Source organism: Aulonocara sp. 'chitande type north' Nkhata Bay, linkage group LG17 (assembly GCF_057382095.1).
Source record: "Aulonocara sp. 'chitande type north' Nkhata Bay isolate Kocher_YH1m ecotype deep benthic linkage group LG17, A_spYH_male_GT1.1, whole genome shotgun sequence".
In the NCBI taxonomy this organism is placed as follows: Eukaryota; Metazoa; Chordata; class Actinopteri; order Cichliformes; family Cichlidae; genus Aulonocara; species Aulonocara sp. 'chitande type north' Nkhata Bay.
In genome coordinates, this window is record NC_141360.1 from 17,422,962 (window position 1) to 17,436,666 (window position 13,705).

A 13,705-nucleotide genomic window follows, 5' to 3' on the forward strand; every position below is an offset into this window, starting at 1 on the left:
CATATAGTCCCTTTAGTACAGATTGCCAGGGATTAGAGCTATCAATGCAACTATTTGGTTTTTGTCTATTCAAAGCTCGCCTGTCAAACTCAGTCAGCTGATCACGCTGAATGAAACATTTAAAATGTTCAAATGTAATCAGCGACATCAACTGAAGCAAGCTGCAGCCCAGTGCGTCACAATAAATGAGCTATACAAATATGCAAAACAAAAAATAATAATTTTTTTTTTTTTTAAAAAGGATGCATGGTGAATGGCAAATTAGACTTTGTTTGGTCAATGATTTATAAAAGTACTGGGAGTGGGTGACTTAATTTGTTTTCCAGCTTCTGAAATGAGCATGCCACATAAATAACACACAAATACTTTAATACTTGCACTTCTCATGTCTCTTGCTGTATACACAGATTAAAATCACTCAGTGTGAAAGAAACCGCCAAAGTTAGGCAGGCAACAGAGATCAACGACTGAAAGTAATGAAAAACAGCAAAGTTGAGAAGCTTCAATTTATTAACTCAAAACTGTGTTCACAAAGTAAAGATACTCAATCAAAACATTGGGAATGCACACACGCGCACGCACACACATATCACACAGAGGACTTATGAACAAACTCAAAAACGTTGTGAACTGTCATGTCCACAAACAAATATAATATTTGAATAATTTACGAAAGGATCACCTCAGAAAACAAACAGTGCATCATGGTATGATAGAGATCAAAGTGCACAACCAGACATCACAGACGCTCAAGTTATGGGATTTCCAAAGGGGAAAAAAAGAAAAGAAAAAAATCACATTAAATCAGAAAATCCACGTATATACCAAACACAAGCATAAACAAACCCTTCTCCTATTTGATGGTTTGGAGAGAAAAATGCATGGGAATCAAGAAAAAAATCCCATCCCTCAAACATCCCACCGGAATAAAAGGCTGCTATATGAAAAGCTACAGTCCAGATGGCATCAGCCCATTTTCTGTGTCTGTCATTTGAACCTGAGGAACACACACACACACACACACACACCTCACACCGTTACAACTCGTCCTTTGGTTTGCCATTATTGTCCTCTTCTATCCCAGCATCATCATCTGACTTCTCATCATCCTCTTTGTCATCCTCATCATCACCTTCAGCGTCCTCCTTGTTCTTCTCCTTCTCCTCTTCCTCCCTCAGTTTCCTTTCCATATCTTCCTGCTCATCCTTCATTTTCTTCTCTGGTCCCTAGGCAGGTGAAGAACAGTGTTAATGTTTAACATAATGGAAAGTGAATCCACAATAGGGGAGTAGGTGAACTGTCACCTGCAGTGTGAACCAATGCTGAACCTAAAAGCTACATTCTTTGTCTTCCTTAAAATCCTTTTGTTTTATCACCTGCCAAACTTTTAGTTCGGGTCCTTTTTATGTTAAGTACACCAAGTTTGACTGAGAACCACGAGTTCTCAATAAAAAAACAAGCACAAAAAATGTAAACAAACAAGGTGCACAAAACAAACATCAAAATAACAAGCTAGACCAAAACTCTTTGTTCCATAATAAATTATGGAACTAAAACTATTTCTTCCCCAAATGAGAACCAGTAATCATTTGGACCTAGAAAACAATCATCATGATCATGAATAATGTGCCAACCATTAAATGTTAGATGGTATAATACTGACAAACTTATTAGGTGAAGAAACTCAACCTGTACTGCCAATATGGAATTTCAAAAGTTGCTCAAAGAATCAATTTGCAATAAGCTGCTCAAGAGTTGAAGTGGCCTTATAGTTAATGTTGCTTAAGCTACAAGAAGTACCATCTTCCCTGTTTAAATACCTAGAGAACTGCTCACATGTGATAGTTTTATTGCTTGTTTACATGCCCCAAACCACTTATCCGGATCAGCTGTGAGCTGTGGAAACATTACAGACTACATGAAAGCTGTTGAGAAGTTATCTTCTTTCTTTGGAAAATGTCTGATCAACTCTGTAAAGCTACATATGCATGGTCTATTTATTGTGTTGCCCTTAATTCTGACTAGAACTGATTTCAGGCTGTATTCTGACAGAGGGTTTTAAATTGAAACCCCCCATTAGACCATTTACATCTAAACAGTCCTACCTTGGTTTTTCCCCAGGTTTCCTTTCCAAATTCCTCTGCCTCTTTCACATCGTCGGTAATCAGAAAGTTGTCAAAAATGGTTCCAGATTTGACCTTTCAATGAAAAAACAAACAAAACAAACAAACAAAATAAACAATGCAATATTATATTGTCGTGACATACAGATACATTATAAATTTATTTGTCTTGAAATAAATAAACCGCAATGTAGTTTCATTTTTACATGAAAGAAACTGTTTTGTAACATTTTATTTATAACAGACCCTAATGGGGGAGTAGTGTAGCATAATTACCTGCCACAGATCCAGGCCCAGGACTCCAATGTTGTTAAATTTATACATAGTAGCATCCTGAGTGTACTCTGGGTTGTCTATCTCAGGGTGGACCCATGTTCCCTTGTAGTCAGGGTTGTCAATTTGTTTGGGTTTCCATTCCCCCTACAAAGGTATTAGAGAATAAGTTACATTTTCTTCCCTTTATACTAGTAAAAAGACCTCCAATAGAAATTCTTCACTTTTTCGGTAAACCTCAAGCAATGCAGCCCATACTTTATACTCTGGATTGGCGATCATGGGGGGCTCCCACTCTCCATCCATGTCCTCGTCCCAGTCATCAGGCTTCTTGGCATCAGGGTCAGGGATCGTCTCTGGCTTGTCCCAGTCCTGGAAGACAGCAGCACTGAAGTTACCAATCAGAGATGCCAATCAAAACAGGACTTGTCCAAGAGTACAAATAGCTCCATCCTGGCTGTTCCAAGAAAAACAAGGAATGGCAACATTAATGTAAGACTGGATCAACATTATCAACCCACAATTGGCACTATTCAGTGTATTCTGGCTGCAGTGGATGGCCTAATGAAATTATGCATTACAACAAAATTGAACAATAAGAAAATGCTCAACGTCATTAACACCATGTTCAAGATTTTATTGTAAATTTGGGACTTTAATCTCAGAACATCTGTATAGCTTTATTGCAAGTAATCTAAAATCATTTTAAGTCATGTTACTTCAGGCTTTGTGTCACTGGGATCGTCAATCTTAGCCCTGTCATCCCAGTCGCTTGGCTTCTTAGCTTCAGGGTCCTTGATCTTCTTTAAGGGCAGCATGTCCCAGTCGTCGTCAAAGGAGCCAGACTCTACCTTCTCATTGTCGATCTTCACCTCATATGTCTGGTCTGGATTCACAATCAGTGTGTACAAGTGGGTCAGCTCATCATCCTGAAGGATGACATGGAGAGAATTTATGGGAAATCTCTAACAGATTCATGGTTTACAAAATTTAAAAAGGGAAATTATTTAACAGTCTTGGTGCATAGCTACCTTGCATTTGATGTCTTTCTTGATAAGATGGTTCTGACCCTTGTAGTTAATTATCACATGAACCTTTTTTGTGCTGTATCCACAAATGTCAGGCCCTGTGTACACAGGCCACATTATGATATGATTATATACCATGATTACAAAAGAAGGACGTCATTTCGAACAGCTCAAAGTCAGATGGAAAAACATCATGTTCTGGTTTCAGGCTTCAGTGTCTCTCCAAGACTCACCAAACATGATGTAATACTGGGAGTCTCCATGCATGTCACTCTGGTCAAGCTCATCGGGGAAGAGCTTGATGTAACCACCTCCACAGTCTATCTTCTGCTCATGCTTGACAGTGAACTGGATGACCAGGGGCTTTCCCTCATTGCTAAATGGCTCAAAGTGGGCTGACAGGGCATAAAAGTGGGCATCCTGGCTGGTCCGGATACCTAGAATGAGCACAAAAGTGATTATTATTATTATTATTATTACTACCAATATAGACTGAATATAAATGCACAACTCTTTCTAATTTCAGTAAAGGCATGTAAAGAAGTATATTCTTAAAATATCCATATGAACACTGAGCAGCCTGAAATGCCTTAAGAAAAATAAAAGTAATATGTCTGTTTCTATAATCGTATGCACTAATGCTGGTATTCTGAAACTACATCTTGAATAGTAGGAACTGCACTAGAATGAAAACCATTGAATAATTAGGGATTTTTCACATGTTCAAGACCCATCCAGTCAAACAAACAGACCCCTGACAAGCTGATTCTCACCCACGGGCCACATTTTTGACACCCTAAATTTCTTAATTCTATTCTTCTTTTGCACTAACAGAATTTTGTGGTTCAATGTTTCACTTCAACAATGTCAGAGATTCTAAAATCTGAAATAAAACTGTCTTTATTTTGTATCGGAAGAGGATTAGGCCACTAAAATAAAAAGTGGGCACATTTTTTTTTCTTCTTTTCCAGAATTCTGATTAAAAAGTCAGAATTCTGAGAAAATTCTGACTTTAATCTCAGAATTCTAAGAAAAATAATTCTGATGAAAAAGTCAGAATTTCTCAGAATTCTAAGTTTAATCTCAGAATTCAGACTTTTTTTCTCAGAAAAAAAGAAGAGGAAAAAAAAGACTTGCCCAATTTTTTTCCCAGTGGCCCTAATCCTCTTCTGTACAATCATGGTTTCCAATAGTACCCAAAAAGTTGATGATGGGGCTGCGCTATATAAATGTCCCATACTTTTAGTCAGATTTGCAGCCTGCTCAGGACTTCTGGTTTCAAAGAGCCAAGACAGTGACAGGGAAAATTCTCTGGACAAAAAAGGGTACTTTTGCATTGGGTCAGAGCACTGTGTTTACATCCATGCACTCTATGACTATCAGTCATATTTATAATTCTTCCATCTGTAATTAAAGCCCAATATTAACTATTTTATCAGTGTAATAGAAATTTGGAATGGGGAAAACTAATCTAAGGTTACCAAATGGGAAGATTACTGATAGTACAAATCTTTTTTTTTGTTTTTGAGTATCCAAATTTAAAATAGGTTTGGAATTGGAGTATCAAAGGCCATGAGAGCACTGGAGGCTCTTTGCAGGATATTCCAGTCCTGAGTATAATCTGTCTGACCCTGTGCTCACATTTACATTGGCAAACCTGTGTTAGCTGCATTTGCATGATAAGACACCAACTCTTGGTCTATGCAAATAACACAATTTTAACAAATTAAGCCGTATCAGTTGTGTTTCTAACACAACATAGTATTCGTACCTTTATCAGCTTCAGCATCCCCATAAAAGTTTCCAGCACTCAGTTTCCACTGTCCATAATCTGATTTATGTTTCGACTCGACCCAACGGCTCTTCCATCCATCTGAAACACATTAATGCAACCCCACTGGTTACTCACTGTAATTCCTCTGATTCTGGTTACATTAACACCAAGCCACCATGCACATTTATTACACTGCTTGTTCCACAAACCTACTGAGGACTCCAAATGCAATTACTCAACATGATGATAAAAGTGAAAAACTTTGAGATTATATAAATGAACTCCTATATGCAGTGACAGGGTTTAGAGTTTTTCTGTTTAAAAAAAATTAAGGGGCTCCAAATATTTTATCCAAATGCTTTTACCCATAAAGGTTCCAGCACGGTTCTGCATGGTTTGACTAACATAGGAAAATAGAAAATAGCTGCGCCCTTAACCCAGTACTAGACGACATTTAGACACATTTAACTTAAAAAATAACATTGGAGCGTATGCTTTACTAATGTATTACGCTATTATTTTCAGCCAGCCACTCATCTATACCAATGGGTTCAATTTATAGAGTAAGTTACCTTAAAAATTCCAGGAACATATATTAAGTTGTCTTTAATTAAATTACCAAATAAGAGATTTAATGTGAACTGCCGTGAAGACGTTGACTTTTTTTTTTTAATGCAATCATTCGTGTAAGACAAGCAGATATGAAATGGACTGTGTTCTACCTCCATCCAGAAACTGTTCCTTGAAGTAAACCGTAGCGTCGATAGTTAGCGCTAACGATGCCAAAACTACAGTAATTACCACCGGAAACTTCATGATGCTAGCTGCAGTCTGGTAGCAGGTGGTGAAACGATGAGATTGAAAGTCCGATGAAGGAAACGTAAGCTGAGAAATCTAACAGCGTTGAATCCCACACAGATGGCCCTGGTTCATTGGACGAGCGTTTCACCAATGGAAACAGACCACGGTTTATTTTTCGGGAATGCTCGTGTTCGATCGGAAGGAGATCGGAGGAGGCGCCTGCTTTCCTGCAGTTTTTAGCCAGGGACGATGAAAATGAAAATGTGGGTGTCCGATGGAAGAAGGAAGGCTTAAAACGTCGGTTACGTTATGAAAATATATTTGACTTATGAATGATTAACAGTTGTTTTGGAAGAAGCTACGAGCGAGTTCAAAGCAGGCTTTAAAGGCCTCCGTCTGTGTGCCCTGTGCAGTGATCAGCAGGCACGAGACCGGTTACACCCATCACTAAGCACGGGGTGATGCCGGTGTCGTTCAGGTTAATTAAATTTGTTTACATATTCCACTCTCCCGCTGGCTTTTCTGTAATATAAATAACAAGCCGACATTTTCCTTACTACACCACCGATCAGCTTTAGTTTACCTGCAGTGCTGCAGGGTAGTCTAGCCTCCCATTAAACCCATAACTACAATACTGTGTGATCTTGAGCCACCCATCATCTCTTTTGTCCCACATTTGCTAGGAAAATCGGGAATAGTTGCCATAGTCATAGTTTTCAGTCACGTGATCGATTTGCTACCCTGGGCGGTATCATGGTGCCCAACAGTGGACAGTCTCTGTTACTTAAGAAAAAAGTGTTGTTTTTTCCACCTGTCTCGAGCCGAAACCACTTGGATCATGTATCATAAAGGAAAAACGAAGATATGACGAGAAACTACTTGTGATCCATATTTTGCCCTAGCAGCTTTATTTAAATCCCAGAAAGTGGAGATATCTACGTCTGAGAACCGCTCACCTTACACTGCTGCCAGGATGGAAGATTTCAAAATACAGACCAATGACTGTAGAAAACTTTTCTTTCTTGTAATTTCTTGAAATAGTCTTCAGGAATAGTTCTCTTGAAGCTTCTTGAAGGACATTCCAAAGATCTTCTTTGGATGTTGGCTGTCTTTTGTCCTGTTCTCTGTCAAGATAGCCCAAAACTGCTTAAGTAATTATAAGGTCTGGGCTGTGGTAAAGCAAATCAATGTTGCATTTACCCAGGTGTAACCCTAACTCTAAACCTAACCCATTGTCAGTGTATTTGGGATCACTGTCATGGTGAAAAACTCGACCAATGTGATGCTTTCTAGATGCTGGACCAAATGCTAAAGGGACCTTTCTGTGATCATAATTTCATACATTTTGAAAGGAATAAAAGAAATCATAAAAGAATGAATAATAAATATAATAATAAACAAATAATGGGAAGACTGAAAACAGACAAGCTAAATAATAATACACTGGTTACCTTTATAGTTTTAGGCTGACTCTACAAAAACCAGAAAGACCCATTATCAGTGTATCACATAATAGACGCAGAATAATACCAGGTCAGTGTTATCAGAAGGGATGAGTAAGGAAAAGTGTGAATGTTTTTGCCACAGGGAGCACATGCATTTTTGTAGTTGAGTGTGGAGCTAATAAAGTTCAATTCAATTCATTTATAATTTGAAATTTTCATTTTAAATGTCCTTTATACTTTAAAGCATTTTGCAGCAGCCTTTAGCTGATTCAACATTGTACCATTTTAATTGAACTGAAGGCTTTTCCAAAAGTTTTTAGGACAGCCCAATAATAACAAATTACAATAGTCCAGCCTATAAGTAGTAAATGCATGAACTGGCTTTTCAGCATCTGAGACAGGATGTTTCTGATTTTAGAGCTCTTGTGCAAATACAAGAAATCAGTCCTTCATATTTACCTAATATGCACATTAAAGGACATATCATGGTGAGAAATGAATACAAGAATTCTCACAGTGTTACTGAAGGCCAAGGTAATGCCATCCAGAATACGTATGATCAGACACCATGTTTCTAAGATTTATTACAGGTGATCCAGCTCTTTATGTCTTTAAGACATTTCTGCAGTTTAACTAATCGGCTTCATGGATAGATTAAGCTGGGTGTCAACTACATAGCAATGAAAATGTATTGTGTGCCTTCGAATGATACTACCTAAGGGAAGCATGTATAATGTAAACAGAATTAGTCCAAGCATGGAATCGTGTGGAACTGATAATTATCCTTTGTGCATGAAGACAACTTCCCATGTACATGGATATATTGGAGTCTATTAGCTATGACCGAAGCTACTGCACCTTTAATTCCTACGACATGCTCTAATCCCTGTAACAAAATATTGTGTTCACCTGTATGCAGTATCGCACTGAGGTCCAGCAGGCCTCCCTAGACATGAGCCATTATTAACCTTCACTATCGCTGTTTCTGTACTGTGATGAGTTCTGAAACAGGACTGAAATGCTTCAAATAAATTATTTATCTGCAAATGGTTTTTTAGCTGTTTTACAACTATTCTTTCAAGAATTTTAGAGATAAAAGGAAGATTGGAGATTTGCCTTTAAATTAGCTAAGTGTGGCGGGTTGTGGTTTGTGGCTTAGCTGTAGGGGATGGGTGGAGCAGGGTGTGGTGTCAGGGAAGGCTGACCCACACAGCTGACCCTCATAATCTAATCATGCCTTCCCTTTTGTGAGTAGACGCACGTTGGCATGGACCTGGTGAAGGGTGCTGTAAGCAGGATGCAGGGGTGGGGCCAGCCGAGAAAGCCAGACGCTGTGGCCTGTGGAAATTGAAAACTCCTGAGGACAATTTTTGTCAAATGTTTTTGTAAAAATAAATAAACTGTCATTATCACAGCTCTCTGCCACTTCATGCTAAAGTGTTGTCTAAAACCCGGTCTGTGTGATTACAGACTGGTGGACGGCATTACCGGTGGAGGTGCTAGCCCAGATGATGGTGGATCATCCCTGTGATCCGCTGCAGTAGTGGCCGGCAGATCCATCTAATCCTACTCTCTCTTCTGTTTCTCCACAGGTCCCAGAGGTTAGAGATGGTATACCCAAAAAAAAAAAAAAATGCCTGCGGATGAAGATGGGACAGGTGCTCCATGTTCCCGGCCCTACAACACTCTCCCTTAGCTTGAGAGGGATGTACCTGCATACCAGTAAGGTTCCAAGGGCCTGGGTCCACCGTAGCCTGGTGGACCCAGGCCACACAGAGACCCTGGTCCATCAAACCCTGGTTTGGCTCGGGCGTAGTTGGAGGCAGAGTGGGTGGAGGTTAGTTGTGTGCATGGGGGTTGTGCATGAAAGGAAAAAATCATTCTAACTATAAATTGTTAGGCAGCAAAGGAATGCCATCCTTGAAATGAAACCGCCCCGAAAACTCTGTTGGAACCGGTTTCTCCACACAGCAGTGATATGATGTACATAGATGCAAAAACTTTCCAGCTTTAAAACATGCCTCGCGGGAACTCCTTCATAAAGACTTTCTAGCGCTGCATGAGTCTGAGGAGTTCAGCCAGCAGCAGGTGGAAACACCCGTTGCTGAAAACGTGGCCCTCAGAGAGTTGGTGAAATCCTTCACTGAATGAATGACCTGGCTCTCAGAAGAAAACTGTTGTGCTTCAGGCCCGCAGCATGAGGGACAATGTTCTGTTTTCAGGCTTCTCAGAGACATTTCATCCACATTCACCTGAAACTGATAATGTGGTTTAAACAATCAGCTTTCATCATGCCCATTTTTGGGAGGGTAAAAGAAGTGATGGATGCAGACCCAAAACAATTTTGAATATTTTAAAGAAGAAGAGGCGGTGAAGAGCAGAGGCAAAAAGGGCTGCAGACACCCCAGATCTATTGGGTCTGGGGCCGTCTGCCTCTAGCTCCTTGGGGGCCTTGTTCCAGTCTCTCATCCTCAAGTACGTTTCATGACGAACGCTCATACAAAGACACACACATTCTCACTCTTTCCCACATATGCACACACACAAATCACAGCAAAATTGTATGTTTGTTTGTGTACCCAACTTTGTTTTGTTCAGTTGTTGTGTGTTTCTCTTTGTGTGTTCTGTTGCAGATGCAACAGTTACATCCTAGACTTTTGCCACTCTCGTCTTTCTGACCCTTTTATATTCCTCTGCCACTTTCTCCTGTCTTTCTACAACCTGGCTCTCACCCCCTTTCCTCTACAACATATTATCCTCTCTAATAATAACATGAAATAAAATAAACCAAATGAGCAAATGTTGATGTGTTAACAGGAGCATAGAAACTCTTTACAATGGAAAAATCTAGGAAGCAGGTCTAGGCAGCAAATGCTCTGAATGTCCACTTAGGGTTAAAACGGCATGCACAGATAGATGCCCGCTGTCTTTGTGAAGACACCAAATACATTTCTTATCCTGCTAGCACAACTGCAACAATAAAAACTGGTCACAAAACCATAAAAAAACAATCTCAATTGTCAGCCAGCCTTAAACCCAATTTTAAACCTAGTCTAAGGCATCCACCAGAGGTTCTCTTGTAAGTACAGGATTTAGTTCAGCACTTTAACGGTCCAAATAGTACCTAATAATAACCTACTGTCAGTATATGTCTAGACAGGCATATTTGACATTGATTTCAGATCAGTGAGTGATTATGATGAACTGCTTTTGATGGGTGTGTTGATCATTTGCATCTGTAAATATTCCTCAGGTCGGTGAAACACCACAAAGACAAAGGAGATGATCGTGGACTTTAGGAGGCACACAGTAGACCTGCCTCCCCTCCACATAAAGCTGTGGAAAGCATTGTGGTACTAAAAAGAAGCCCACAGCAGATGCTATCAGAAATTTTATATATATTTTTCCTCTTGTGCTTTTGTTGATAGGTGTGTCATTAGGGACGGTTTCCAGATGTCCCTCGGTAAAACTTGAGATCTTGCCGTTCAAATTTTCTGGTTGTGATTTTACATGAGCTTCGTATTGTGGGATAACAGTGTAGTAAACTGCTGTCATGTTACAACAGCTGACATAAGATCACCCAGGCTGCAGTATAGTGCTTGTTGACGGTGGACTTCCCAACTGCATAAAACGTTTCTCCAGTCACTGGGACCCTACATCGTTGGCGAGAAGCTTTTATGCTGAAAGTAATGGTCGGATGTGTTGTACCTTAATTTTGGCGGCTTGATAGAAGTCTGGAACGGATGACCGACTCGGTGACGGTAACCGCAATTTAGGCAACATGGGAGATGTTGTGGGATTTATCTTGAACGGATTTTAAAAACCGTCGGGAAAATGGCCGAGAGGTAAGTCCAGCAACACTCGCACTGTTTTGCTTGTTGAGGGGAAAAACGAGCACGAACCAAGGGAGGCAGCCAGCCCAGAGATGAGACTAGCAGCCGCGGTTCGCTTGGTGGCTGTGCTTACTAGCTAGTTCGCCACGTATTCGCTCCCACGATTCAAGGATTTCCACGCAGAACATATGTGCGAATTTAGTGTCTTTCCCTGTCATCTCCCTCGGTTGTTAGTTATTCGCCGGGGTGGTTGTATCTGGATATTTGTCAGCGTGGAAGGAGCGATGCGTGGAGGCTAGATGCTGTTGCACCTGTCGGTCTAAATTCCCATCTCTTTGCTGGAATGCTGCTAACCTGCTTTCATAAGTAGATGCTGACAGGAAATGCACCTTATCACTTCGAGAGGAGGCTCGAATAGAGAAATCCTCCTTTGCAGCATCTCGTCCTTGTGATGGATCGAGGCGACTCCCATGGCGCGGCACTAGAATTAGAGGTGCATGGCCCAATCACAGTCAGATCTACATATGTCTCCTTATTCACTATAATTATGAAGAACAACAAACAAACAAAATAGTTTCTCAGCTCAGTTAATGAGTGGTTAACTCTCGAGCGTAGAGAAACCGCAACACCAAATTCCGCCAAATCCCAACACATCAATGTTTTTTATAACACAGGCGTGAACAGCTTTTTCTCATTTAGTAGTTCTGCGTGGGAGGTTCGGTGTTCCTATAATGAATTAACCACATTGAGGAAAATCGCACCCCTCTGTTCGCCATGATCAGTGCAGGGAGGTGGGAAATTAACGACAGAAATCCAGCTGGATCAGGACTTGTTTGGTGTATGTGCAAATCCTCCTGTTTCCTCCATGCGCCTATTTAATAGTATTTTCTTTAATGAGGCCGAACAGGTTCTTATGCTGTTCATGTAAATCTGTCTTTCCTGATATAAACAAAACAGGCTGAATTTGAATAGTGTAGAGTCGACGTGAATCCAGCCTCCCAGGCCGGTGTTCTTCAGCTGCCAACATCAAAAATATGGATGTGTTTTTATCACGCTGATTGCCTTGAAAGTCAGGGTGTGGATCACATCGTGGCAGTTTGTCCCCAGAACTTAACAAGCTCATGTGGGTGTGTTAATAAATGAAGGCTGGGAATATCCAGGGGTCATTTAGCCTCATGCAAATCATTACTGCAGGTCAGTCCATTCAGATTATTGATTTGTTCAAAAAAGGTCATTTTAAACAAATCTGGATTCACGGGTACAGTAATAATTGAAAGGTTTGAGATAAGTAGTTCTGGACTCAAATGCAGTTGTTCTTGTTGTTTGGATCAAAAGCATCAGAATCTTAGCCCGCTTTACACCACCTTCTTCTCGCCACCCTGATTGTGTGAGTTTTTATGTTTCATATATTACTTTAGAGAACCAAGTCAAAAGAAAACTCACATATCTGCTTTATTTGCTGTATTAGCCAGTGACAATTGGATGGTGTAGTTAAAGGTTGAGGATAAGAAGTAAAAGTAATGCAAACTAAGAATTGCTGCCGCAGTCTTGTAGTTAAACTGGTACCTGTGGCTCAGGTGGTAGCGCGGGTTGTCTACCAGTTGGAAGGTGGATAAATTGATCTCATACTCCTTGAGTTCTTAAGTAGGGATTTGAGAGCCAGTGTTCCCAGCAGCTCACTTCCTTGGAATTGTTAGTCTGCTTACCTATTGATCCTGCTTATTGGTTCCACTTGCACTACAATCAGCTGATTTCAGTTTGTGTGCAGTAGAGCAGTGTACAGCAGGGATATGGACTGAACTTTTATTTCTACTGCATAGAATGAGAGCCCAGTTGTAAAGTGCAAACTGGATCCAAGACAGAAACGGCTGCGTTATGGTGCTAACACAACTTTCCCTCTTTGCAAGTGCCTGCACAGACAGCATGCTAACACTAAGCTAGCAAGAACCCAGAGGTATGTTAAAGCTGAGTGACTGCTGACCGACCACAGCAGCCAGACCCTGAACTTTAACTGGTAACAAAAGCAGCGATGAACAGTCAGGCTGCAGCCTCCGTTTCTACCATTTCATGTTTCTAAAGCAGAATCACTGTGGACGTCGCTTTGAAGACTCTTTGGGCTGGTTTTTATCTTTGCTTCGTCTTGTCGGCTTTGTGTTTATACCTAAACGCTAAGAGAAAGATCATATGTGTGTGCTCATTAAGATGGGGGTTTGTTTTGCTGTGTGGAACTGTAACCTAAAGGTTTAAATTGTTCACTAGTAATTGGGTTATGGAGAAACTCAATGTAACGTAACGAGTTGAATAATGAATTACTTTCTACTGGGAGTAATTAAGTAATGTACTGCTTTACTTTGAATAAAAGTGTTTTGTGCAATCCATTACTTTTTTGACTCCAACACTGATGACCATTGATGTCTTTAAGAGCGCA

The 13,705-nt window shown here is 40.3% G+C and overlaps 2 protein-coding genes across 3 annotated transcripts in view; one reads left to right on the plus strand and one right to left on the minus strand.

The window, feature by feature from the left end:
- Positions 1 to 263: 263 nt before the first annotated feature.
- LOC147309878 (calreticulin-like) lies at positions 264 to 6,273 on the minus strand. Its single transcript, XM_086270239.1, has 9 exons — positions 5,921 to 6,273; positions 5,196 to 5,297; positions 3,658 to 3,861; positions 3,428 to 3,522; positions 3,116 to 3,325; positions 2,655 to 2,768; positions 2,400 to 2,543; positions 2,106 to 2,198; positions 264 to 1,226 (listed from the first exon to the last, which is right to left on the minus strand). Exons 1-9 carry the CDS (start codon positions 6,012 to 6,014, stop codon positions 1,038 to 1,040), a joined length of 1,245 nt encoding a protein of 414 aa, XP_086126365.1. The 5' UTR covers positions 6,015 to 6,273; the 3' UTR covers positions 264 to 1,037.
- A 4,830-nt stretch (positions 6,274 to 11,103) lies between these two features.
- Positions 11,104 to 13,705, plus strand: part of arhgap39 (Rho GTPase activating protein 39) — a 74,253-nt gene continuing 71,651 nt past the window's right edge. For both annotated transcript variants that reach the window (XM_086270226.1, XM_086270225.1), the window contains exon 1: positions 11,104 to 11,289. In XM_086270226.1, coding sequence (XP_086126352.1) covers positions 11,279 to 11,289 — 11 coding nt within the window. In that variant the 5' untranslated portion in view covers positions 11,104 to 11,278. The remainder of the gene's footprint in view (positions 11,290 to 13,705) is intronic.

Excerpts from the sequence above, each read along its gene's own strand:
- LOC147309878 (XM_086270239.1), bottom strand. The coding sequence starts at position 6,014 with ATGAAGTTTCCGGTGGTAATTACTGTAGTTTTGGCATCGTTAGCGCTA. Across the intron at positions 3,862-5,195 it reads GGATGCTGAAGCTGATAAAG|GTATCCGGACCAGCCAGGAT; the intron begins GTACGAATACTA and ends TGCTCATTCTAG. Across the intron at positions 3,326-3,427 it reads AGAAAGACATCAAATGCAAG|GATGATGAGCTGACCCACTT; the intron begins GTAGCTATGCAC and ends GTCATCCTTCAG.